The 26,566-nt window shown below is 41.8% G+C and overlaps 1 protein-coding gene across 4 annotated transcripts in view; it reads left to right on the forward strand.

The window, feature by feature from the left end:
• FRMPD4 (FERM and PDZ domain containing 4) overlaps positions 1-26,566 on the forward strand; it is an 852,065-nt gene that overhangs the window by 642,163 nt on the left and 183,336 nt on the right. For all 4 annotated transcript variants that reach the window (XM_019823548.3, XM_045051004.1, XM_019823549.3 and 1 more), the window contains one exon: positions 21,560-21,676. In XM_019823548.3, coding sequence (XP_019679107.1) covers positions 21,560-21,676 — 117 coding nt within the window. The remainder of the gene's footprint in view (positions 1-21,559; positions 21,677-26,566) is intronic.

The following is a 26,566-nucleotide window of genomic DNA, read 5'->3' on the forward strand; positions in this document are numbered from 1 at the left end:
AAATGCTGAGCACCAGAACATATACTAGATGCATACTGTAATTTGGAAAGGATTATGTTCAGTCTTCTTTCTAGTGGCAGTGACAAAAGGTGTATATTTTTGTTTTGTTTCTAAGAATTGGTGAACATCAAGGAGTAAATCTTTTTTTTTATTTATAATTTTTTTTCAACGTTTATTTATTTTTGGGACAGAGAGAGACAGAGCATGAATGGGGGAGGGGTAGAGAGAGAGGGAGACACAGAATCGGAAACAGGCTCCAGGCTCTGAGCCATCATCAGCCCAGAGCCCGACGCGGGGCTCGAACTCCCGGAACGCGAGATCGTGACCTGGCTGAAGTCGGACACTTAACCGACTGCGCCACCCAGGCGCCCCCAAGGAGTAAATCTTAAAAGGAGAAGAAAAGTTAATTGCTTACAAAGTGCAATTACTGCCTCTTCTTCCTGCTAGGTCCTTGGAGACTAGCTAAGATTATAAAATAACAGATGAATGGGGGTACAAGAACAGAAGGAGAAATACACAGCCCATAAACCAGCATGGAAAGGGCTGAGCTTCTGGGTTGTTTGCATTGGAAAGGACAGAGACTGTGTTCTTTATCTCTGCTGTGGCTTAGAAGATGCACCGTTTGGCAGTCCTAATATCGAGCATTTTATGGCAGCAATTCATTATGGAACCTCTTGTAAAATCCTGGTGAAACAAAATGGCTGTAAGAGCCATTTTCATTTTGCTGCCAAAAGCACCATTTGGTTTGTGTTAATTTAGTTACAGGTATAATCAGATGTTTGCTTGCTGCTCTTAGTCATTTCTTCACCCTAAATATCATGGCTTTATTTTTTGCCACAGATCGTTTCGTTCAGCCGTACTGGTTGAGCTCCATGTTTAGGTGAATCCTTGTGCTGGTCATCTCCGACTTCTTCAGATATAACCAGGTTCAGAACCTGCAAGAGAACTGTATCCCTGTAGGATAAAGTGTCATTTATAATGCGAATCCTGTTGTCTGGGCTTGTGCACCTGCCTGCTTCTGGACCTCTCTTGCTCTCTCTTTCTCTTCTGTCTCCCTCCCTCTCGCCTTCCCCCCTCCTTAGTCTTGAGTGGATTTGAATACAAGACACAATGGAAATTTTGTCAGGATGGTAATTAATTACTAGTCTAGATGAGGGGTTCACAAAGTCTTTCTGTAAAGATCGAGATAGTAAATATTTTAGCCATTGTACACCGTAAGGTTTCTTCCACCCTATTCAATTCTGTCATTGTCTCAAAAAAGCAACCGTACACAATACTTAAATCAATGGGCGTGGCCATATTCCAATAAAATTGTATTCATGAAAACGGGTGGTGGTCCAAACCCATGGGCTGTAATTTACTGTCCACTGATATGGGGAACAGAGGGGAGACACCATTGCTACATGAGATATTTAAGCTTTTGTGAAAGAGGTTGCACAAGAAATGGTTCTAATCAGATGTATATTGTTTTTTGGGGATTCTCATTCTAGAGTATTCTTTGATGTTCTTAAATTATGTTATGTATAACAGCTACCTGTCATCAAGTCTTGTATATGTTCTGTGAGAATAGGCGATCGGATTATGTTTGTAGAGAGTTTAGTGGGTTTGTAAGATAAATATGTGCTCAATAAAGTCTTTCAGTCAGGAGTAGGGTTGGATCTTCAAGGAAGGTTTCCCAGGGCTTCAAAACTCTGCTTTTCTAAGGAACCAAAGCCATGGCCAAAGATGAGGGCCATGCCAGTCTTGTGTACTGTCTCAAGAGTTGTGGATTGTGTTATAGTTTCTAAGATAGACACTTTCCCATAATCTTGCCCAGTTGAGTGAGCCTTTTAAATCCAGACTATAAGTGAGGCTCTCCAGTTTTGAATGGAAATGATTTAGAGCTCAACTTACTGGGTGATCACCATACTCATATAGTAAATCTAAGATGACCACAAATGTGAAGTACCACTATTATTCATGAGACATATTTTTGGTTTGTTTTCTTTTGTTTTCCTTATTCACACCGGTTCTCCCAGACTCTTTTGCTTTGACCTGAGTCTCCAAAGGTCAGTGTTCAGTAAAGAGTGATTATTGACTTATATCCTGTCAAATACCTGCCAGTCCAACCTCAATGGACTCAGATACACCTGTGACACTATCTACTAGGAGCCCCAAGTTACAAAGTCTAGCAGTGATAGTTTACTTTCTGTTTCAGAAGCATGTTTAAGCCTGCTACTCCCGCTGGGCACCTTGGACCAGTGCCATCACCGCCACCTGGGATTCTGTAGAAATGTGGAATCTTCAGCCCCAACCTGTACTGTTGAATCTGAATCTTGTCTTTTAACAAGATGCTCAGCTAATATGTATGCATGTTAATGTTGGAGAAGCCGTGTTTTAAGGGACACTTTTCATTATGAAAGGCTTTCCAGTTCTTTTCTCAGAATCGTATCCTGTAGTTGCTAACGTCTCTTTCCTAATAATATTCATGGTCGTAGTATCTATTAGCATTATCAGAGGAGCAGATTTTTAGAACTTGTTTAATAAAAACTGAGCATGTCATACTTGGTTATAATATAGTACTTTCCAATAATTTGGAAGGCTGCACAGTTTGTAAATAAGTGTCTTTCTTGCTGTGGAAGTAATTACTCCGTGATGTAGCAATATTCAGAGCTTATAGTCTTCCCAGTGTTTTGTGTCATTTCTTCTTTATGACATATCGTAGGGAAATGACATGATGGTTTTGATTCTGATTTATAAAATGATCATATGTCTATCCATAAAATGGTTGCAGAGTTTACTTGTGTTCATTTCTCGAGCTGGGGCAGGGAATCTCTGGATCTTTTTCTGTGTTCAGTGTTAATATATCTGTATTAGGAACAGTTGGAATGAAAACTATGAATGAGATTAATGGAAAGTGAAAAAGATGGGCAAAAATGAAGCAGCCCTAATATTTTTAGTAATGTCACCATTTATCTTGCTATTGGTTTTCTTGTAACATTCATGATAACTATAATGGTTATCCCATCTCTTATGAAAACGTACGGGCCAAGTGGGAAATGCTGATAATTATTCAAACAATATAGACCTTCCCTTTCACTTGCAGGGTTTTAGGTAGACTCCTGCTCTCAGAACTTTTCTAAACAAATAAGTGATCATCATGGCTCCCCCACGTGGAGTCTGGAGACGGCATATGTAGGTTTCAAGCCCATGCTCAGCATCTCCTCCCTGCCCTATTTTTTATTAGTTTGTTCCTTGAGGACAGGGTTTGCCGTCTTCATCTGTTGCGATTGTACTCGCGAAATGGTGATTAATAAATGGGATGTTGGAGGCACAGAGCCAAAATACATATGAAGAGGGTCGATACTGGTTGTGAAGCATCAGCAATTGGCTTCCATTCCTACCTGAAAGTTTTCAAATCATCTTTAGCACATATTTTCTCCCTATGATCTTCACAAATGGATAAAGATCCTCCCACCCAAAAAGTAGTAGGACGTCCCTGAGGGATAGATTGCCCCGATGTTTATAGCAGCATTATCAACCATAGCCAAATTATGGAAAGATTCCCAATGTCCACTGACTGATGAATGGATAAAGAAGATGTGGGTGTGGGTGTGGGTGTGTAATGGAATATTACTCAGACATCAAAAAGTGACACCTTGCCATTTGAAAGACGTGGTTGGAGTTAAGAGTGTATTGTGCTAAGCGAAGTAAGTCAGAGAAAGACAAATACCATATGATTTCACTCATAAATGGAATTTACATTTTTTTAAGTAGGTGCCACACTCAGCATGGAGCCCAATGTGGGGCTTGAAGTGATGAGTTACTAAATTCCACTCCTGAAGCCAGTGTTACACTGTATGTCAACTAATTAAAATGCAAATAAAAACTTAAGGAAAATTTTTAAAAAATGTGTATGTCTCCTATGAAGCTTTTGTACTTTTCTAATGTATTTTTGGTGACCTTGGCAGTGTGCAGACACCGAGAAATCTAATGAAATAATGTATTCCCCTTTGTTATTTAAGCATAGTGTTAATGAAATAATTTTAATTTGCTGCACTTAACATTCCGTGTACCTTTGTTGCTTCTACATTAATAGTTTAGGAAAGTGAAGAGAAGCCACGGAAATGCATTTGAATTCAGGGTTGTGATGGGGAGTGCCAACAGTTATGTAAGGGCAGGAAGAAAGCCTGCCATCTCTGTATTAAATGGCTTTCAATGAAATGTCACCAGAAATTTTCCTAGAATTAGATGAAAATAAAGTACACTAGGTTCATGTGTTTTGTTTATATATTTATAACCCATTAACAGCATTAGAAATGCAATCTAACTCTGGGGAAAGAAACCACACAGCACATTTCAGTGCACCAGTGTCCTTAGGTGGACCTAAATGTATTATTCCCTTACCTTGTTAAGAATGTCAGCAGGTATTGGATAAACACCTGTTCTTTCGGGATTATAATTAATCGTAAATAAAAAACAGTTGCCAGCAGACACTGAGATAGCAAACCAAAGTCAAGCATGTTTTTGATTGAAAATAGACTTATTTCCACTTGGAAGATTAATGGCCTTTGGTAGGTTAGAATTTGTGAATAGGTCTCGAACACCAGTAATGTTATTAGTCATCATACTATTTGGTCTTAAAACCGTCTTATAATATCACATTTGAAAACCCTAAAACAATCAGCCTGTGAACTGTTTATATAAGTCACAAAGAATCTTTATTTGAATTCTGGAAAGCAACCACTAGAGTGAGTTTTCCCATTATGGTTTTAGACTGCCTACATATTGCATATTTGAAATACCATTCATCCAGATAGTGGCCCTATTTAGAAGACAAGATAAATGGTTCAGAGATTTAAATCTCCCCATAAATATTCAGGTATGTGATGGAATGAAGTATAAGATTTTATCTTTGGCTCAAATGCTGTGTAAAATAGGAATCTTGTTCACTTTTTGTGACTGTTGAACTGTTACCTGTGTGTAAAAACAGTCTTGTAGAATGTATCCGTATGGGTCTCGTACAATCCTGTTAACGGTTGTGGCCTTTGAGAAAGAGACCTATTTATTTTTGAGGGTGAACATTTGGGTAGTAAAGGAACCTCAGAATCATGTGATCCAGCACTTTAATTTTATGATTAAGAAAACCAAGGTGCAAAAGTATAAATGACTCTTCCATGGTGTCATCGTAAATCAGATCAGCAAACTATGGCCTATAGGCCGAATGTCAACTTTCTTTTCTAGATAAAGTTTTATTGGAACATAGCCACTTCTGTTAGTTTCCTTAGTGTCTGACTACTTAGATATCACGGCAGAGTTCTGTAGATACAACATAAACCCAGTTACCATATGACCCTTAAAGCTGAAAATACTTATTATCTGGGTTTTTAGATCAAAGTTTGCTCATCTCTGTTATCAATGGCCAATGTATAACTTACTCTCTGGCCTTCCAGGCACGTGTTCTTCCATTTATATTCTTTCTTCCTGTCCGTTCACAAATGGTCCGTATGGAGTCATATCTGTTCCTTCCTCTGTCTCTCACTTTCTTTTTAGTAATCTTTCCTTTTTATTTCTAATAGTACCAAAGCGAGGATAATTTTTAAATAATATTTTATTATCTTACTTGGAAAATTTTAAAAAACTAATGAATTGGGAGATAGGTAACAGATATACTTTGAACATTCTATTCAAAAAATCATATGGGGCGCCTGGGTGGCGCAGTCGGTTGGGCGTCCGACTTCAGCCAGGTCACGATCTCGCGGTCTGTGAGTTCGAGCCCCGCGTTGGGCTCTGGGCTGATGGCTCAGAGCCTGGAGCCTGCTTCCAATTCTGTGTCTCCCTCTCTCTCTGCCCCTCGCCTGTTCATGCTCTGTCTCTCTCTGTCCCAAAAATAAATAAACGTTGAAAAAAAAAATTAAAAAAAAATCGTAAAGTAAGGCTAAGAAGGTTAAGAAAACTACAGTCTATAAAAGCAAATACTTTATATGGTAATCCGTAAACACTGGAAACTGATCAAAAGATATGTGGGTATCCTCAACAAACAGTGAAAGTATAAGTTTCAGAATGGATAAGTAACTTGGGAAATGTTTGATGTTTTCATATACCGTTCGTGAGGGTGTTCAGAGGGACACCAGTTGGATTTGGCTAAGCTTGGTGAGTAGCAGTATTCGGTTATGAGTCATCCATTAAAATGTCAAATGTGAACAGGAATCTGCTTCTCAAATTGAGGAGTGTTTGCAAAAGTGTTTTAACAACACATTGGAAAATTTGATTGGGCGAGCTGTGATATATTGCATGTCTCAGGCTGTCGTGTTCTCAATTCCATGTGGGCAAGCATCCTATCTGCTTGTCACAGCCCTATTCCCATACAGTGACTGACATGAAAGTCCTCAATGAAATGTTTTGAACGATTGAGGGATTCAATTGAGTGTCTTGGGGGCACTGGCTGCCTAAAATAGAAAAAAGTTCTAGAACTACTTTATAACCCAGAGAGTAGGAACCATATATTATAGCGTTGCTAGTTCACACATGGTGGACCACAGAACCTTGGAGAAAGGAGTCCGTAGCAGTGAATGGTTGTTGATTCACTGGAACGACCTCTTTGTGTAGAGGTTTAGCTTGTAGAATGCCTTGTGTGTCTACTCTGAGTCTTCTGGTAGTCCAGATTGGCAAACCTTTTCCCAACTCCTCAGCCAAAGCAAACTCTTTACTGTCTTTTCCAAAGATTCTTTTGCCACCTCCGATCCTTTCATGGGAGAGGAAGGACAAAATGGACAGATAGGTGTCTGGCCTTCCTCAGACAATGTGACCAGCCTAGTCAACCTGTGCACTGGGTTCATAGCACATCAAGACATCTGTGAGGGGCTGTCTAGTTGAAGTGGAATGTTCTTTGATTTCCAAGCCCTTGTCTGGGCGGCTGTTGTGTGCTGTTGCCACACTCTTATCTGTCTGCCTTCATTGCCATACAACATTTTGGGACCTCTTACTACTGACTGTATATTTTCCTCATCATAAATTTTAGGCCACTCTGTTTGTTGGTAATTTGGTACTTCATGTTCTCATCTAGGCCTCTGCCTTTACAAAATCTGAGGAGTCTTTGGGACCCTTTCTGCCTTGTCCTAATCCCACACGAGTATCATGGTCTTGCAAAGTGGCTTCCACCAACTTATATGCCTGCTCAGTCAACGAACGCTCTCTGTTGGGCCACTATCATTGCTTGGCACTTTGTGGACTGCAAGCACTTTGTGAACTCTGGGAGTCTCATTTGTATCGAGTCTATTGTGTGATGTACAAACATTGGTCATCGTTGTTTCTTTGGTGTGATAAGGCAGCATCATTTTTTCTGGTCTCAAATTTATGATACTTTTGCCACCTTACATCATGATTTAATAAAGGGACAGCATAATTAAATGGAAGGCATATAGAACTTGTTTGCATACTGAACCAAACAGAAAACCTGTAAAAGTGGAAGTGTAATTGGGGAAATATAGATATGGGGTATATACAATATTGTGTCAATATTAAATTTGAGTTTGATAGGCTATTGTGGTTTTATTTTTTTATTTTATTGTATTGTATTTTTTTCAATATATGAAGTTTATTGTCAAATTGGTTTCCGTACGACACCCAGTGCTCATCCCAAAAGGTGCCCTCTTCAATACCCATCTCCCACCCCCCATCAACCCTCAGTTTGTTCTCAGTTTTTAAGAGTCTCTTATGCTTTGGCTCTCTCCCACTCTAACCTCTTTTTTTTTTTCCCTTCCCCTCCCCCATGGGTTTCTGTTAAGTTTCTCAGGATCCACATAAGAGTGAAAACATATGGTATCTGTCTTTTTCTGTATGGCTTATTTCACTTAGCATCACACTCTCCAGTTCCATCCACGTTGCTACAAAGGGCCATATTTCATTCTTTCTCATTGCCACGTAGTACTCCATTGTGTATATAAACCACAATTTCTTTATCCATTCGTCAGTTGATGGACATTTAGGCTCTTTCCATAATTTGGCCATTGTTGAGAGTGCTGCTATAAACATTGGGGTACAAGTGCCCCTATGCATCAGTACTCCTGTATCCCTTGGGTAAATTCCTAGCAGTGGTATTGCTGGGTCATAGGGTAGGTCTATTTTTAATTTTTTGAGGAACCTCCACACTGTTTTCCAGAGTGGCTGCACCAGTTTGCATTCCCACCAACAGTGCAAGAGAGTTCCCGTTTCTCCACATCCTCTCCAGCATCTATAGTCTCCTGATTTGTTCATTTTGGCCACTCTGACTGGCGTGAGGTGATATCTGAGTGTGGTTTTGATTTGTATTTCCCTGATGAGGAGTGACGTTGAGCATCTTTTCATGTGCCTGTTGGCCATCCGGATGTCTTCTTGAGAGAAGTGTCTATTCATGTTTTCTGCCCATTTCTTCAGTGGGTTATTCGTTTTTCAGGTGTGGAGTTTGGTGAGCTCTTTATAGATTTTGGATACTAGCCCTTTGTCCGCTATGTCATTTGCAAATATCTTTTCCCATTCCGTTGGCTGCCTTTTAGTTTTGTTGGTTGTTTCCTTTGCTGTGCAGAAGCTTTTTATCTTCATAAGGTCCCAGTAGTTCATTTTTGCTTTTAATTCCCTTGCCTTTGGGGATGTGTCAAGTAAGAAATTGCTGCGGCTGAGGTCAGAGAGGTCTTTTCCTGCTTTCTCCTCTGGGGTTTTGATGGTTTCCTGTCTCACATTCAGGTTCTTTATCCATTTTGAGTTTATTTTTGTGAATGGTGTGAGAAAGTGGTCTAGTTTCAACCTTCTGCATGTTGCTGTCCAGTTCTCCCAGCACCATTTGTTAAAGAGACTGTCTTTTTTCCATTGGATGTTCTTTCCTGCTTTGTCAAAGATTAGTTGGCCATATGTTTGTGGGTCTAGTTCTGGGGTTTCTATTCTATTCCATTGGTCTATGTGTCTGTTTATGTGCCAATACCATGCTGTCTTGATGATGACAGCTTTGTAGTAGAGGCTAAAGTCTGGGATTGTGATGCCTCCTGCTTTGGTCTTCTTCAAAATTACTTTGGCTATTCGGGGACTTTTGTGGTTCCATATGAATTTTAGGATTGCTTATTCTAGTTTCGAGAAGAAGGGTGCAATTTTGATTGGGATTGCATTGAATGTGTAGATAGCTTTGGGTAGTATTGACATTTTGACAATATTAATTCTTCCAATCCATGAGCACGGAATGTTTTTCCATTTCTTTATATCTTCTTCAATTTCCTTCATAAGCTTTCTATAGTTTTCAGCATACAGATCTTTTACATCTTTGGTTAGATTTATTCCTAGGTATTTTATGCTTCTTGGTGCAATTGTGAATGGGATCAGTTTCTTTATTTGTCTTTCTGTTGCTTCATTATTAGTGTATAAGAATGCAACTGATTTCTGTACATTGATTTTGTATCCTGCAACTTTGCTAAATTCATGTATCAGTTGTAGCAGACTTTTGGTGGAGTCTATCGGATTTTCCATGTATAATATCATGTCATCCTCTTCCGTGGGCCTCTCATCTGCGCTTGGCTCCGGAGACTCCGTTCTGCTAGTCTTCTGGCAGTTTTCTGGGTTATTTAGGCAGATGTGGGTGGAATCTAAGTGATCAGCAGGACGCGGGGTGAGCCCAGTGTCCTCCTATGCCGCCATCTTCCCAGGATCCTAGGCTATTGTGGTTTTAAAGGACTGTGTCCTTTTTCTTAAGAGATACATGCTACAGAATTTGGGGGGGGGGGAGTGTCCTGATATCTGTTATTTAATATCAAATGTTTCAAGTAAACATTTCACATATATGAAGAGAGGGGAGAAATATTTTTTTACTTGGAGGGAGGCTGTAACAGCACCCTTGGTCTTTACCCACTAGATGCCAGTCGCATTCCACCACCCCCAGTTGTTGTGACTGACAATGTCTCTAGACATTGTCAAATGTCCACTGGGGGGCAAAATTGTCTCTTGTTGAGAGCCACTTCTCTAGGAGAAGATTCCGAGGATGGCTAACTGTACTCTTTCTACTTTTCTTTGTGATTGAAATTTCTCAAAATGGTACATCAGGGACACCATCACGGTTGGGACTATAAGCTCGCCATGAATGAAGAGCCATTTCCCACTAAGGGATCCCTGAACAGAAATAATGAAAGCAAGTTCATATCAAGGAACTTAATCAAGGCCTAATAATTTAACATCAGTAAACTTTAGATTTAAAACATTTGCTTTCCATTTGGGTCCTCCGAATTGTGGTGTTGTCTTTACAAAACCAGGAGGCTTTCAAGAATGTCAAGGTACCGGCCAACAGGCACATGAAAAGATGTTCAGCGTCTCTCCTCATCAGGGAAATACAAATCAAAACCACACTCAGGTATCACCTCACGCCAGTCAGAGTGGCCAAAATGAACAAATCAGGAGACTATAGATGCTGGAGAGGATGTGGAGAAACGGGAACCCTCTTGCACTGTTGGTGGCAATGCAAACTGGTGCAGCCACTCTGGAAAGCAGTGTGGAGGTTCCTCAGAAAATTAAAAATAGACCTACCCTACGACCCAGCAATAGCACTGCTAGGAATTTACCCAAGGGATACAGGAATACTGATGCATAGGGCCACTTGTACCCCAATGTTCATAGCAGCACTCTCAACAATAGCCAAATTATGGAAAGAGGCTAAATGTCCATCAACTGACAAATGGATAAAGAAATTGTGGTTTATATACACAATGGAATACTACGTGGCAATGAGAAAAAATGAAATATGGCCTTTTGTAGCAACGTGGATGGAACTGGAGAGTGTGATGCTAAGTGAAATAAGCCATACAGAGAAAGACAGATACCATATGTTTTCACTCTTATGTGGATCCTGAGAAACTTAACAGAAACCCATGGGGGAGGGGAAGGAAAAAAAAAAGGAGGTTAGAGTGGGAGAGAGCCAAAGCATAAGAGACTGTTAAAAACTGAGAACAAACTGAGGGTTGATGGGGGGTGGGAGGGAGGAGAGGGTGGGTAATGGGTATTGAAGAGGGCACCTTTTGGGATGAGCACTGGGTGTTGTATGGAAACCAATTTGACAATAAATTTCATATATAAAAAATAAAAAAAATAAAAAATAAATAAATAAAAGAAAAAAAAAGAAAAAAAAAGAATGTCAAGGTACGAAGTGGCCGTTGATTCTAAGGTGTTTCATTCTGGGCTCCAGCGTCCTTCTCTTGCAATCCTGGCCTCTCCTGGGCACACTCGTATTGCTCATTTTGGAGGACGCTACAGAGTTGACTGCTATTCATTCATTTGTTTGTTCAAACAAATGCTACTATAAAATGGTTTCCATTTGCCAGATTATGCCCTGAATACTTAGATAGAGAGTGGTTGTAGATTTCGATGCAGTTCTACAGAACTGCTTGGTGAATATTGCTGACCGGAGAGGTGAGGGTTGTTGGCCTAGGAGTCCCATGAACCCCCTGTGTGTACATTCTCATCATGCACAGATACATCCACCTGGCCATTCAACAACAGAAGGCAATATTAAGAGGTTATGTTATTGCTTTCATGTGTTTATTGCCCACCTCCAAAAGCAATTGCTAAATTTCCCACATCTGTACAATTTTGAAGCAACTAGTAAACGAAGCATAACAGGAAAACTTGTGTACCAGCTCATTTAAGACACAGTACGTATTGCACAGCCACCATGGCCAAGTTCTGTGTGAAGTCCAGGGAGATAAAGATGAGGGAGAGTCACCCCTGACCTTACGATAATCACAATCAGCTAGGCAATATAAGAGATAAAGAAGAGATTATTCCTATTCAAGGTGTCAAGGCAAATGAGAAGAACTCAAGGTGCAATAAATATATTAGGACACAAGTGTTTGGTGTTTTATTTGAAATTGTATCAACTCTCAGGAGCTTATCGTCTAGGATTCACATAGTTATTGGTAATTCAGTAGCGTGGATGTCACCTCTATAGTGCAAACCGTTATTTCCAATCATCACGGGGAAGTGAGATAAATCATTTCAGGGGGGTATTCAGGGATTGCTTTATGCAGTTAGTGGCATTTGAGATGAGTTTTGGAGGAGGGATCAAGTGTTACAGGTATGCCAAGGTATGTGGAGTTGGAATAGAAGAAGAAGCGTGTTTGAGCCCAAGGGACTAGCAGGAACAAAGACCTGGACTGTGAACATGAAAAATATGTGTGTTCAGGGAATGATTAGGTAAATTAGTCTAAAAGTCACACAATAGCCTTATACAAATTTAATGTGATGCTAAGTCACACACACACACACACACACACACACACACACACACACAGATGTGATGAGATGATTGGGATGTTTATTTCCTGCGTTGATGAGTCTTATTTTCAGCATCTGTTTTGTTCACTGATGCATTGCAAGTACCTTCAACAGCCTGTGGCATATACTAGATATTCAATCATTATTAGCTATGTGCATCTATACATACAAGCTATAACCGTGGTGCCCAATTTCACCACTCGATCATTGTGTTCCTTACAACAGTCCTACAAGGTGGTTAGGATTATTCATAGCGTTCAGATGATAAAGCTGTGGTGCCAAGTTTTAACGCCATTGTGTTTGAATCTAGACTCTAAGGGTTAGTCTTAGGTGAACTTTTTTAACTCCCTGATTTTATTTTATTTTTTAAGGTTTATTTATTTTTGAGAGAGTCAGAGCACCAGCCAGTGGGGGGGGGGGGGGGTGGGCAGAAAGAGAGAGGGAGACATAGAATCCGAAGCAGGCTCCAGGTTCTGAGCTGTCAGCACAGAGCCCGTTGCGGGGCTCGAACCCATGAACCGTGAGCTCATGACCTGAGCTGAGGTCGAATGATTAACCGACTGAGCCACCCAGGCACCCCTAACTCCCTGATTTTAGTGACATGGTAGTAAGCTGTGTATCTTTCTTCATCTTGTCTGTATTTAATTTTCCCCTTTAGATCAGTATAAAGCAAATCTTTGTTTTTTATAGGCGCTCAGTGTTTTACTTTGTGTTTGTGTCATAGTTTTTGAATCCCTCCAATCCTGATGGGGGCCCAGAGGGTAGACACATTTGTAAATTGGATAGAAGCTGCTAAATTGTTCTCCATAGGGGATTGTTGAAATGCTCTCTGAACAGTATATTATCATGCATATTTACTCATGGCCTCACTAACACCTTGTTTCCAAACTTTCACTACTGCCTTTCTTCAATTTCTCCCCTGAACCCACCAGAAATCCATATGAAATGCTATCCTTTTCTCATTTTCTTTTGTTTAACATAAATTTTTATTTACAAACATAATGCAGTTTTATTACAGGATATAAGACACAAGCAGAGTAAACCCACTCCCCACCCCCCAACCTCCCCCCCAAAACACCTAAATCTTGTGAAGGCAGGGAGCCACAGTTTTAATGCCTAAGATTCTGTGTTAGAAGCCTCATGTACCTTGGTTTCCTCTTATTAATTCACTTCCCACTGAGGATCTCTTATTTGCTAGACACTAGTGTGAATAGAAGAGATAGAATGGAGAAAAAGACCCCCTTTGCAGGCCCTCGCCCAGCTCAGCATGCCCACTTGACATCACATGCTTACCTGGGAGCTAGGACTCTGAACTATTGAGCTAGAATGACAGCACTCCAGCAAAAGTGGATCCAATCTTGACTTGTCCAGTCTGTGTCTGTTTCCTTTTGAGTAGTACAGGGCTGATTACAATTGTCCATCCTGATTCGCAGAATTCGTGAATTTAGCGAGCAGATGAATGCAAACGCACTTCGCAAATATCAGAAGTTTAATTGAAGGCAAACCTACAGGTACCCTTAATGGCCGCCACTCTGGGCAACGTTTAGGGACTCTAGGTATGGGTAGCAGGTGAAAGTAATCAGAAAAATGTTTAAATTTGGTTATCAAAACATATATCCAAATGTCTTTTGGCACAGGCAAACTCTTGATTAAGAATACACTCCCGTTTGACTAAAATGACTTTGGAATTTATATATTTTCTCCGTTTATGAGGTTTGACAAGAATAATCAGTTGTTAACTACCTGCTTTTCCCTTTTCACTGTATTTTTTTTTTCATATTCCTAGTTAACACAGAAGTGAAATCTTATAAACGATGGGTAGGGTGAGTTTTACTTCTGTCTGGAAGGCTTTGATATTATTTTGATTATCAATCAAGCTTTCTACACACGCACTGGCACCGGATGCATCTGCAAAAGGGCAGTTGGATGGAAAGTTCTTGTCTCATGTGTGTGAGTTTAATACTGTGACTTTTGTACTGAAGCCTGATTGCATGAAGAGAGTTATGTTCTGAGATAGCACACTGCATGACTAACTGGAAGGAAAAGACTTCTCCAGTCCTCATCCATGGAGGCAAGAACCTTTGCAGCACAGGGCCCCTCTCGTCCAGTTAGGGCACATCAAGGCTGCCCCCAAACGTGGAGTGTTTTGAATTCACCCGGAACAATTCTTTATTCGTTTCTCCCAATTCCTTTCCACTTCCTTTACCTTAAACCATATGTCATGTCAGTGTACAAGATACTTTGTATATCACCTGCTTGCGCATCATTAGGATTTGAAGTTAGGAGTTCTGTGGATTTTGGGGAACTACAACGCATCCACCACTGAAAGCCATAGAAATGAGAAAATGCTTTATATTTTGTAACATCATCTGTAACAGTGTATAACCTTGGGGTATTCTGAAAGCAATCCTTGCGAGTCCCGAGAGACAAGGATGATCAAATTCTGGGTCACAATTTGATTTCGTTGGATTTTTGAAGTCATTATATGTCGAGGATGAATAACCGAATAAACGTGGCTTAGGTTTTACCGTATCCGAAATGGACGTAATAATAACTTTCTCAACACCACTCTCAAAGGATGCAGGTTGATTCTGGCCAGTGGTCCTAAATATTACCAGGTTTATAAATAAGCCCATGAGTCACAGTTCAGTATGACACTGTGTAAGGAATATGGAACTTGGGGTGGGAAGCCCTGGGTTCAGCATAGACACGCTCCTTCCTCGCTGTGTCAAAGCAGTAGGAATGCTGCATAGGGTGCTTTTTGGGCGGCTGTACCCTCTTCCCCACTAATGCTTCGGCAGGCATTTTGTTGCATGATGAAACCAACTAGTGAATATCAAAAGAAATTCTGTATATAGAAGTGCTCTTGAAACTCCAAAATCAAATACAAAAATTACCTTCCTTGCGATGATAAGCGCTTATAACAACAGCATTTGATGAGACTGTTCTCAATGAGTCAGCGACTGTACCTTAGGACTTTGCATAGCTCATTCATGTGTGTGACATCACTGAGAGCTGGATGTTGGTGTTTTTATTTTTACGCACAGAAATACAACCCAGAGAGGCCAACCCCTTGGTTCCATTACCCCAAGCCGTGAAGCTATTCACTGGCACACCTGGGGTTTGAAGTCTTTCATTCTGATGGAAAGACACCCTCTGCTTTCCTTAATTTGACTTTAAGTGGAAACACTGAGAATGCTTGGCGTTTTTTGTTTGTTTGGTTTTCAACCGAAGTGTTTTGAGCACCAGGTATCTATCCAATAATGTGGTAAGAATTGTACATTCATCGTTTTGTTTCTTTTTGTTGTTGTTGTTAAAGTTTATTTATTTATTTTGAGAGGGAAAGAGAGAAAGAGAAGGAGTAGAGGAGGGGCAGAGAGAGAGAGAGAGAGAGAGAGAGAGAGTGGGGGAGGGGCAGAGATAGAGGGGGAGAGAGAAAATCCCAAGCAGGCTCCACACTGTAGGTGCAGAGTGCGACTTGGGGTTAGAACACGTGAACCATGAGATCCTGACCTGAGCCGAGATCAAGAGTCAGACACTTAACCGACTGAGCCACCCAGGCGCCCCCATCATTTTGTTTCTTATTCCCAACAAGTTCATAAGTTAAGCGGGGGCGCTGTTGTCACTTGGTCTTTGTGGAGGGGGCCGGGTCTTGTGCACTGCATGCCTTGTAACCACTACGTGGCTCTGAGTGGCACCATTTGAATCTGTTTGAGTCAGGACTTTGGAACCAGACCTCACCTTCCTTGTCGCCAACATTATGCCCTTCTCTGATGTTGAGGTGTGTTTCTAAGAACTCAGGTCACTGTATTGGCCTTCATGTGGTTTCTAAGAGCCTGCCTTCTCCTTGGACAGATTTGCCATCACGATTGGGTCCAGGGCCAGAGACATGCACGTGTACTTCATGGCTACTCTCACTTCATATCATCTGTGAAGATCTTTTTTGTCCAGGACATTTTCAGTCCGTTGCAAGCAATAGATGTAAGAAGCACAAAGTTGCAAACCAGTTCAGTCATCGGTCGGGAATTTCTGGACTGACTGAAATAGCCTTCGCAATGTAGGTCGCTATTTTTACGGCTGAGCTAAGTGTTTGAAAGTGGTTCACACAACCATGATCTCAGGTTGAAGCGAGAGAACGTTGTGGTTGCAAGAAATCTCAAGGCGTGGCCTGAGACCAGTGGAGACTGGCCCTCTGTACCCAGCATCACACACAGCTGGGGTTATTGGCTCCCCGGGTAAAACTTTCTGATGTTTTCAGCAGCTTTGAGAACAGCTGAACTCAACTCGTGACCTTGTAAGAAGGTATAACTGGCTTGATTCAGCCCCTTATTGCCCTGTTCCTGCCAGACTGAAGAATAGAAGACTGAGCCTTTCGCCCTTTTTCTATTTAGAGAGTGAATAAAGCCACCTATTCCTGCATAACCCCCCCAAAATCCTGTATTGTCCCAAGTGCTGGGTTGAGATTTTGCCAGCAGAGACCTTTTAGTGTACTGAGCGCTATACAAAACTACCTTACTATTTTCCCAAGGACCCGGATGTATTACCGCCATTTCCAAACTGGCTGGGACCGGGTAGGTTAGAGGTCGAGGAACTTGGTCAAGATTATGGAAAAGAAATGGCAGAACTTGGATTAGAGGCAGTCTGATTGCAACCCAGTGGTTCTCAAAGCTGAGTGGGCACCAGTATTGCCTGGAGGCCCGTTAAACAGAGGTTACTGGGTCAGCCCCATCACCTCAGAGGTTTGTGCCTGGTAGTCTTGGGTTGTGCCCAAGAATTTGCATCTGTGACAGATTGCTTGGTGCTGCTGTAATGTACAGGCTCTTGAGTGCCAGACCTTCCTCCTCTGATGCAATCGGCTCAAGTACAATGGTGGAATTACCTGTACCGGTGGGCCGCCATCTTGGGTTGAGATACCAATGCCTGGGCCTCATCCTCTGACACTCTGAGTCACTTGGGTTGGCCTTGGTCTCAGGCATGTGGAGTTAACAAGTTTCACCACGTGATTCCAGTGTGCAGCCAGGCTTCACATTGGAAACCACTAACTCGGTCTGCACTTAGGAAACTTTCATGCGTTTCTTAATCGCTTGAAGATCTCGATAAAATACAGCTTTCACATTATGCAAAAATCCAAAGATGTGCTTGTGCTGGTGGATATGTTCCAAACCCCATGGTTGCCTGATAAACTACAGGCTATCCAGTTGAATCTGGATTTTCATTAAACTGCAAATATTTTTTTTTCCTACCGATATATCCCAAATATTTTCATGGGACATACTTATATTAAAAATTATTCATTGGTAAATCTAGCAATCTTACCCCCAAAATAATAATTATGTGAATCGCTTCTTTCAACTCTCTCCCTCTCTCTCTCACTCGCTCACTTACTCACTCATAGATTCCTGGTTCTAATCCAGACCTGCTGAACCGTAATTTCTAGGATGTGGTAGTCTTTATAGTTATCCAGCACTGCAAGGTGATTCTTATCCGCTCAATATGGGAAATAAACTTACACCACATGCTTACTTGTAATCCCCCTGTCACCCCCACTGGCACGTAAGGGGCGTGCTCTTTGGTCAGTGAGCAAGCTGAGTGTGCTTCTTACCACATCATAGACTCTGTGATGGTAGGATTTGGTCCCACTACTAGGTGAGGGCAAATCTTAAAGATTCTGGGCTGTGATATTTTAATTCCATCGATAAGCTGTCCTCTTTGATTCTGTGAGAGAATCTGGGTATCCATGTATTTGAGGGGCTAGTGTAGATTTTGCAGATAAAATGCAGGATTCCTGGTACAATTTGAGTATCAAATAAATGATGAATCAATTTTTTTAGAATTTGTATCCCCCAAATATTATATGAGATATCCTTCTGTGAAAAGATTGTTGTGTATGCAAAATTCCCATTGAACTTGGTGTCCTGTATCTACAGGTGGCAAACCTGGCAACCCTAGGCTGGGGGACATTCTTGCAAATGATCTCAGTCGGGCCAACCTGCTTGCCGTCCTCTGTAGTGCTGACAGCTGAGCGGAACTGGAGGTTCCTACTTCTAAAATAGTCTCAGGGCGCCATAGAAGTGGTCAAGAGGGACTTAGTGGCTGATAGGAACTGGGACAAGAAAAGTAGGACATTCTCTGAAGACGAGAAATCACAAAAGGTGTCAGCACCTGGGAAGAATGCCTCCGAGTGGACTCTCAAGGAGGTGGGTGTGGGGAATAAAGGGCATGCACCCCACACTGGGACACAGAGTCAGCATTATTTCCAGAACTGAGGAGTTCTGTACAGAGCGGTGTCGACCTAGGTGTAATACATGCATCAGAGAACTCTACTAAAGTTTAGTGAAGACACAGAGGTTGGAGCCAGGGAAGGAGGTCCCCAGAGCATCTCCCTTGTAAACTGAGAGCAAACCACCAGGTTCCAAGGGTAGATATGGTGGGGAAGGTGTGTGTGCGGGGGAAACCTCCAGCAATCTCCCTCACAGAAGGAAGAGCCCAAATCCCTCCATCGTTATGACTCTTTTCCTTAATTTTTGTCAAGACTCTTACGGTTAGATACTTAGGATGGTATTTTTTTGTTGTTGTTTGTGCATTTTAATTGGCCAAGTTCTCCTAATTCCGAGAGTTCGAGCCCCGCATCAGGCTCTGGGCTGATGGCTCAGAGCCTGGAGCCTGTTTCCGATTCTGTGTCTCCCTCTCTCTCTGCCCCTCCCCCGTTCATGCTCTGTCTCTCTCTGTCCCAAAAATAAAAAATAAACGTTGAAAAAAAAATTAAAAAAAAAAAAAAAAGAAAAACATCTTGGTGAACTGTTGTTCTGTGCTTCCTGAACATACTGGACAGGGAAGAATGTACTTTATAATAAAATTCAGGCTTACTCCAGTTTGTTATAATACCGTATTTTTATGTGTCCATTATATTAGGAAGCCTTCTGTGTCTTTCTTTTAGTGTTTTTGACATTGCCGGGTGTGGCCAAGAAAAGAGAAGAATACCTAAAAGTATAGACAGTTTGTTTTGAATAGGTTTGCCCCCTCTGAGAACGAGTAACATTGTGATACAGCGCATAATGTAGTCATGAAGAATAAATAGTTACGTTGTTTGCATAGACCACTTTTCACTAGACTAATCTTTGTATCACCTCTTACTGTAGTGTTGTTTTTGGAAAACTTTTTAATAACAGGATATGCTGTATTTATACCAATAAGGACTTTTGTCCTTTGTCCAACCTTAGAAAGCACTCTAAATGCGTTCTCTGGTACTTGAGAGAAATTGGCGTTTATTTGGTATTGCCGCGAGGTGGAAACCCTGTGTGCTCTCCAACTGCCAGGAAGCAGCACGTTTTTATAAAACCTCCAGAGGAAATTGCCACTGCTGAATTTTGCGCGAATAAGAGGAACAGAAAGTGTGGCCTTGCCTTTTCTTTTATTTTTTTCTTTTATTATTTTTTTTCAACGTTTATTTATTTTTGGGACAGAGAGAGACAGAGCATGAACAGGGGAGGGGCAGAGAGAGAGGGAGACACAGAATCGGAAACAGGCTCCAGGCTCTGAGCCATCAGCCCAGAGCCTGACGCGGGGCTCGAACTCACAGACCGCGAGATCGTGACCTGGCTGAAGCCGGACGCTTAACCGACTGCGCCACCCAGGCGCCCCAATTGCCTTTTCTTTTAATAGTCAAGGGGCAAGAATGACTCCTATAATGGGATTCTAAATTTGCCAGACCTGTATTAGATTTGTGAACTCTTGCTCACCACACTTCATGAAGGATGTGAAAAAACTGAAAGGAAGGTTGAAAAAAAGAAACAAAGGTGGTTTCAATGAGGCAACAGAGTTCCTCCCTAGAAATCTTACAGGAAATGGGCGTCTTTCACCCACGCCTGGAGAAGTGTTGGGTGTATGATCAGATGTCTGAGTTGGGTGCACGACGGGGGTGAGTTGCCCTGTGTTCTGGGGAAGTAAAAGTTGCGTCCCCACAGCAAAGGTGACACCCCCAAATTGCCTGCTTGCTGCCCTAGAGCTGCCACATACACCTGTGCACATCACGGGTGTCATGCCTAGTGTCCCGTAAGAGGCTCCCAGGCACAGTGCCGAGATGCTGACTGCAAGGCCCTGGAAATGCCATCACTGCTTTCCCCCTACAGGGGTTGACCTCAGTTTGCGATTTGGAAGTGCCCCAATCTTCTCAGTCATCCAGGAAAGAAATTCACGTGGTGTGAATGGAGCAAATGAGGAGGGATGTGGGTCGACTCAAAAATGGCTCTACGTATTTCGCGGCCATGGCTCTGCTCCAGAGCAGTTTTGCATGTCCTTGAAAATGGTGGAAGCCCTGCCTGTCACAAGGGCTTATCACATGCAATTACTTCCCCTTCCCTTTTGCTTTTGGGAATGCAGGCTTGTAGAAAATACTCTGTAGCCTACCCTTCCCTTTTCCTGATGATTGAAATGTAAGGTTTGGACTGGAAAGTGTCAAAGCTAACGTGTGGATCTCCACTGCAACTTACTTAAATGGAGAGTTTGTCTCCAGTTTTATGACTCACATTGACTGATGTGTGGTTTATATGAGTGGAAAGTTTGCGCTTTGGTTAGAGGAGTCCAGGAAACTGTGGCTTCGTGTTATGTGCTTAATATCCATCAAAACCGGGGCACCTGGGTGGCTCAGTTGGTTAAGTGTCCTCCTTCGGCAAAGATCATCTCACGGCTTGTGGGTTTGAACCCCGCAGTGGGCTCTGTGCTGACAGCTCGGAGCCTGAAGCCTGCTTCGGATTCTGCGTCTCCCTCTCTCTCTGCTCCTCTCCTGCTCATGCTCTGTCTCTCTCCTTCGCTCTTAAAAATAAACATTAAAACAATTTTTAAAAAATCCATAAAAACAGTGCTCACATGTATGTATTTATATTGTGGCAGGATATCTATTTATGTGCTGCGCTTCCTAATGTATGGTATCAGGATTGTGAAGTGCCATGGAAAGTGTAGAAACCTTCTGTTCAAAATGGCTAGTAGGTCCTTGTCAAGTTACTTCATCTTTCTGAGCCTTTTGTTGTTTCCTCGTCTGTACAATGGAATACGTGTGATGGAATGCATGTATTTAGCTGCTAGCGTGTCTGTGACAAAGGAAGGAAGACAATATAAAGAAAACTGATGAGCGCGGTACCTGTCACAAAACCGTTCTTTATAATTATTTCATTTAACCAGGTGAGGACACGGCCCGCAGCCGAAAGGAGCGAGTGCTGTGCTCCACCTGGAGTTTGTTTCCAAAGACAAGTTCACCTGTCAGGTGGAATGATGCTCTTCTTTTTTCTCTCTTTGTTTCCAGCCACAGGACGAAGTCTTCAGGCTGGCCACCTCCCTCGGGAACCTGGGGCTTGAACCAGGTACCCCCCTATGGATGGGAGATGACTGCGAACCGGGATGGCCGGGACTGCTTCATCAAGTAGGTAGAACTGACGCCGTGAACAGTGAACTCTTTGCTTTTTCCATGTCTCTTTTTCAAGCCATGACTCAGTCACTTAACTTTGCATTAGGGTCTCAGAGACGTTGGGAGGCCATTACGCAAAGCATCTTAATCTCCTGTGTCTTCTATGTCTTCCGACATGAGGTTGCTTCATCATTGGTCGTGTGCCATGTGAGAGTAATAAGTCGGGGTATAGTAAGGGCATTCTGGGACGGAGAAAATGTGTTCAGTAGTAAATCTGAGGCCAGTTGTACTCGCTGTCTGAGGCTAGAACTAAAGTGTGACATGGAGGTGTAGCATTTCAATTGCTTTCTAGAAATGGTCAAGACAGAAATGTTACTAGCTCATTCGTAACTTAAAACATCAGCTGCAAGAGTTGTGTGCGTTACTAGTTGACTCATACGTTTCGCACACTAGCACTGGCTAAAGTTTTGGAGTTTTGTGGTATATTTTTTTGTGTGTTACAACGCATATAACAGAATGGTAAATTTTATGTAACATCTTAACCATTTTTTGGTGTACAATTCCGTGATATTAGGTACATTCAGAAGGTTATACAACCATTACCACTGTCCGTTTCTAGAACTTTTTCATCATCCCCAACAGAAACTCTGTACCCATTAAATAACTTCCCATTCCCCCTCTTCCAGCTTCTGGTAACCTCTATTCTACTTTCTGTCTCTATGAATCTGCCTATTTTCTTTAATTTTCTTAAATGTTTGTTTATTTTTGAGAGAGAGGGAGAGAGAATGAATGAGCGAGCAGGGGAGGGACAGAGAGAGAGGGAGACAGAATCCAAAGCAGGCTCCAGGCTCTGAGCTGGCAGCACAGAGCCCGACATGGGGCTCAAACTCATGAACCACGAGATAACGACCTGAGCCGAAGTTGGACACTCAACCGAGACACCCAGGCGTGCCTGAATCTGCCTATTGTAGATATCTCATATAATGTGAAATCCTAAAGTGTTTGTTGTTTTGTGTGTAGCTCATTTCACTTAGCATAATGTCCTCAACATTCATCCATGGTATAGTGTATAGAATGATTTTATTCCTTTTCAAGGCTGAATTATTTTCCTTTGTCTGTATTCTATTGTATGGATACACCTGATTTGCTTAACCATTCATCTGTCAGTGGAAGTTTGGGTGGTGTCTACCTTTTGGTTCTTATGAATAATGCTGCCATGAACAATGGCTTTACCAGTATCTGTTTGAGTCCCTGCTTACCATTCTTGTGGGTGTATACCGAGCAGTGAAATGACCAGATCATAAGGTAGTTGTATGTTTACCTTTTGGAGGAACCACCAAACTATTTTGGAGGAACCAGTCACTATAGTTTTCTGGTTTTTTGGAATTGAATGAGATGAGTTTTTTTTTTATTCTGATCTTTATTTTTTTAATATAATTTATTGTCAAATTGGCTTCCATACAACACCCAGTGCTCATCCCAGCAAGTGCTCTCCTCAGTGCCCATCACCCACTTTCCCATCTCCCCCACCTCCCATCCCCCCTCAGTTTGTTCTCCGTGTTTAAAAGTCTTCTGGTTTGCCTCCCTCCCTCTCTATTTGTAACTATTTGTTTTCTCCTTCCCTTCCCCCATGATCTTCTGTTAAGTTTGTCAAGATCCACATATGGGTGAAAACATACAATATCTGTCCTTCTCTGACTGACTTATTTCACTCAGCATAATACCTTCCGGTTCCATCCACGTGGCTGTAAATGGCATGATTTCATTCTTTCTCATTGCCAAGTAGTATGGGTAAAGAAGATGTGGTTTATATATACAGTGGAGACGAGTTCTTATATTGCACTCATCAAAAAAGCAGGCATCCACCCCACTTACTTTTACAACCCAAGTGAATCATTCTTTTTGTGTTTTTAAGTTTATTTATTTATTTTTGAGAGAGAGAGATGAAGTGAGAGAGGGGCAGAGAGAGAGGGAGACAGAGCATCCCATGCAGGCTCTTCTCGGCCAGCACAGAGCCTGACCCGGTGATTGAACTCATGCACCACGAGGTCATGACCCGAGCCAAAATTAAGAATCTGTCGCTTAACCGACTGAGCCACCAAGGAACCCCAAATATTCTCAAATATCAGAATTAAAAAAATAGATGTGAGATCATTAAGCATGGTTGATCCTAGCCTAATACACCTGAGCAGAGATTGGAGGCCAGAGGAAACTTTTTTAGACCATGGGCTGCATTCTTTGTTCTAGTCAGTCTTACTCGGGACTGACAAGCAGACAGAGTCACTATCACGGTGCGGGATCATGTTTATAAAGATAAAAATATTTCCAAGATTGTTTTGGGGGATTTGGTCGTTGGACAGCCTAGCACCTCCCAGTGATTATTGGAAGGTATTTACATGAAAAACACATGAATGTTGCGGTCAGGTTTTCGGTCTCTGTGGTTGCAATCTCTCCTCTGTTTTGAATTTCCTGCGAAGGGGAAAGGTGGTGTCTTCAGAGTACAATTTGTTCCTGGGGGGCTTGCCTTCTGGGAAGATTGAAGTGGCCCTTGAACATGACCCACCTCAGGGAGCCTATGGCAGTGGCCCTCTGGCTCTTCAAGGGTTTCCTGAGGATGTGCTCCCCTAGAAACTACCCAGGAAAAGGTAGTGGAATGGTAGTAGAAGCTCCCAGAAAGCTCCAAGACTGGCAGAAAGGCCAACAATTTTGCACATACCCTAGATTCTGAATTGCTCATTTCGTACAGTTCACCCAAGTCCCTTCTATTGCTGGAGAGATGATATTTTGTCATATTCTAGTGTGCCATCTATTTTGTAACATGGTTATACATTTTTGTAATTGGCTCAGTTGAGGTGGCCTGGATGCTTTGACCCAAAACAATAAAAATTTCTGCCAAAGAAATGTACTTCGTACAAGATACAGATGATACATGTATGCAGGTATATCTTAGACTTTTCCGATGGAAATGGGTTTCGCTTTTTCCCTCGCTGGATCCGGGCTCCCATACGTTCCGAACCATTTGATCAATATACGTGAAGTCAAACCAAGGCCTATTGGTTATACAGTCCAGGCATCCTAGCTAGCTCTGGCCACATGCGTTTTTCCTTGGTGTCATTGACATTTTCAAGGGCAAGCCCAGGTGTAAATTTAACATTTACACTGGCCTAATGCCAGCTGTTAAAACCTGTAAGAGCAAATCAGCAACTTAATGGAAGACACCTGCACTGATTACTAAATAGCAACTCTGAAAACCAATGTCACCAGTGTCACTTTTTTCAAATCTCTAGGGTTTGTTTAGTTGAAAAGTAAATTTCCACACGTCTCTCAGACTCATTGTTTTCCCGTGTCAAGAACAGTACTTCTTTCAAAAGTGTTTGTTCTTTCTTTATCACTAGTGAGTTTTATAAATGAGAATCATTCTGGTGGGGTGTTTTTTTTTTCTTATCCCTTACAGAGAAATACTCTAATTACGAAAGTTTCTGGGGCACTCTGGTTTGCAGTTTGGAGTATATCTCTACTCATTAGTTTTCTAAGTTAAAAGAACAATTTGAAAATTAAACTGTGACTATTAATTATCACCTTTGCAGTTAATTTTTCACTCTTTTACATATTCTCTTTGAAAGAGATTAGATGTCTTCCCTTTTTTTATCTTAGGATCCAAATGATATCCCACATCAGACAATTGGTTTTGACAGAGGTACAACTTCTTTCAAGTTATTAATAAAGCTATGGGAAAAACCAGGCTTCACACGTTCAAAGTTAGATTCTTCTAGCTCAATAATGAGCTATTTCTAGCATGATGAGTCCTTCAGAATATAGCCCCGGCTCGTTAACTGTGTTCAAGTTTCCTCTTCCCTTTCCCATCCCCAATTATTTAGGGTAGGACCAAGAAGGTAAATTCCATAGAGAGTTGGTAACACATAGGGTTAATCATTTTTTTAAATGTCACTATGCACATGGAAATAATTTGAGGAACAGTAGAAACTGCTGATGCCTGGTTGTCCTAGTCTGTTTGGGCCTTTAGAATAAAACACCACAGACTGGGTGGTTTACAGAGAGAAATTTATGTGCATACTTTTTGAGGCTTGGAAATCCAAGATCGGTGTGCTAGCTTGGTTGGGTTCTTGGTAAAGGCCCTCTGCTTGGCTTGCAGATAGTTTCCTTTGCTCTGTACCCTCACATGACAGTAAGAGAGAGACACACAGAGAGAGGGATCATGTCTCTAAGTCTCTTCTTAGAAGGGCACTAATTCTGTTGGGGATTAGGGCTTTAACAAATGGATTTTGGAGGAACACAAACATTCAGTGCATATTCCTTGACGTTGGGGTGGAGCCAAGAAATAGAGTTTCAGAAACTCCCCAGGCGATTCTAATGAACAGCAGTGGTTGTTGATGTGCAGCATTTTCCTGTACATGACCTTATTTAATTGACGAATAATGATCTCCTTTCCAGATGATAGAAGGAGACTCAGACTAATCACATGTTGCTTTCCAAAGTTTTTCACATGCTTACCTAGTCCCCACACATCGCACGTTCAAATACACCAAACTCTGCATCAGAAAAAGGACAACGTTTGTTGCTCTTCTTAGAAAAATATGAAATACATTGGTTTGAGCAACAGAGAATATTGTTTAAGAAACATGGGAGATGTAGGAGCGCCTAGGTGGTTCAGTCAGTTACGGGTCCAACTCTTGGTTTCAGCTCAGGTCACGATTTCCCACTTGGTGAGTTTAAGCCCCATGTTGGGCTCTGCGTTGTTGCTGCAGAGCTTGCTTGGGATTCTCTGTCTCTCCCTCTCCCTCTCTCTGCCCCTCCACCCCCCCATCCCCCATCAGAATAAATAAACTTAAAAATAAAGGAAACGTGGGAGATGTAAAAGAAGACTTTCTCAGTTGCTTATTATTA

This window comes from Felis catus, chromosome X (assembly GCF_018350175.1).
Source record: "Felis catus isolate Fca126 chromosome X, F.catus_Fca126_mat1.0, whole genome shotgun sequence".
NCBI lineage: Eukaryota > Metazoa > Chordata > Mammalia > Carnivora > Felidae > Felis > Felis catus.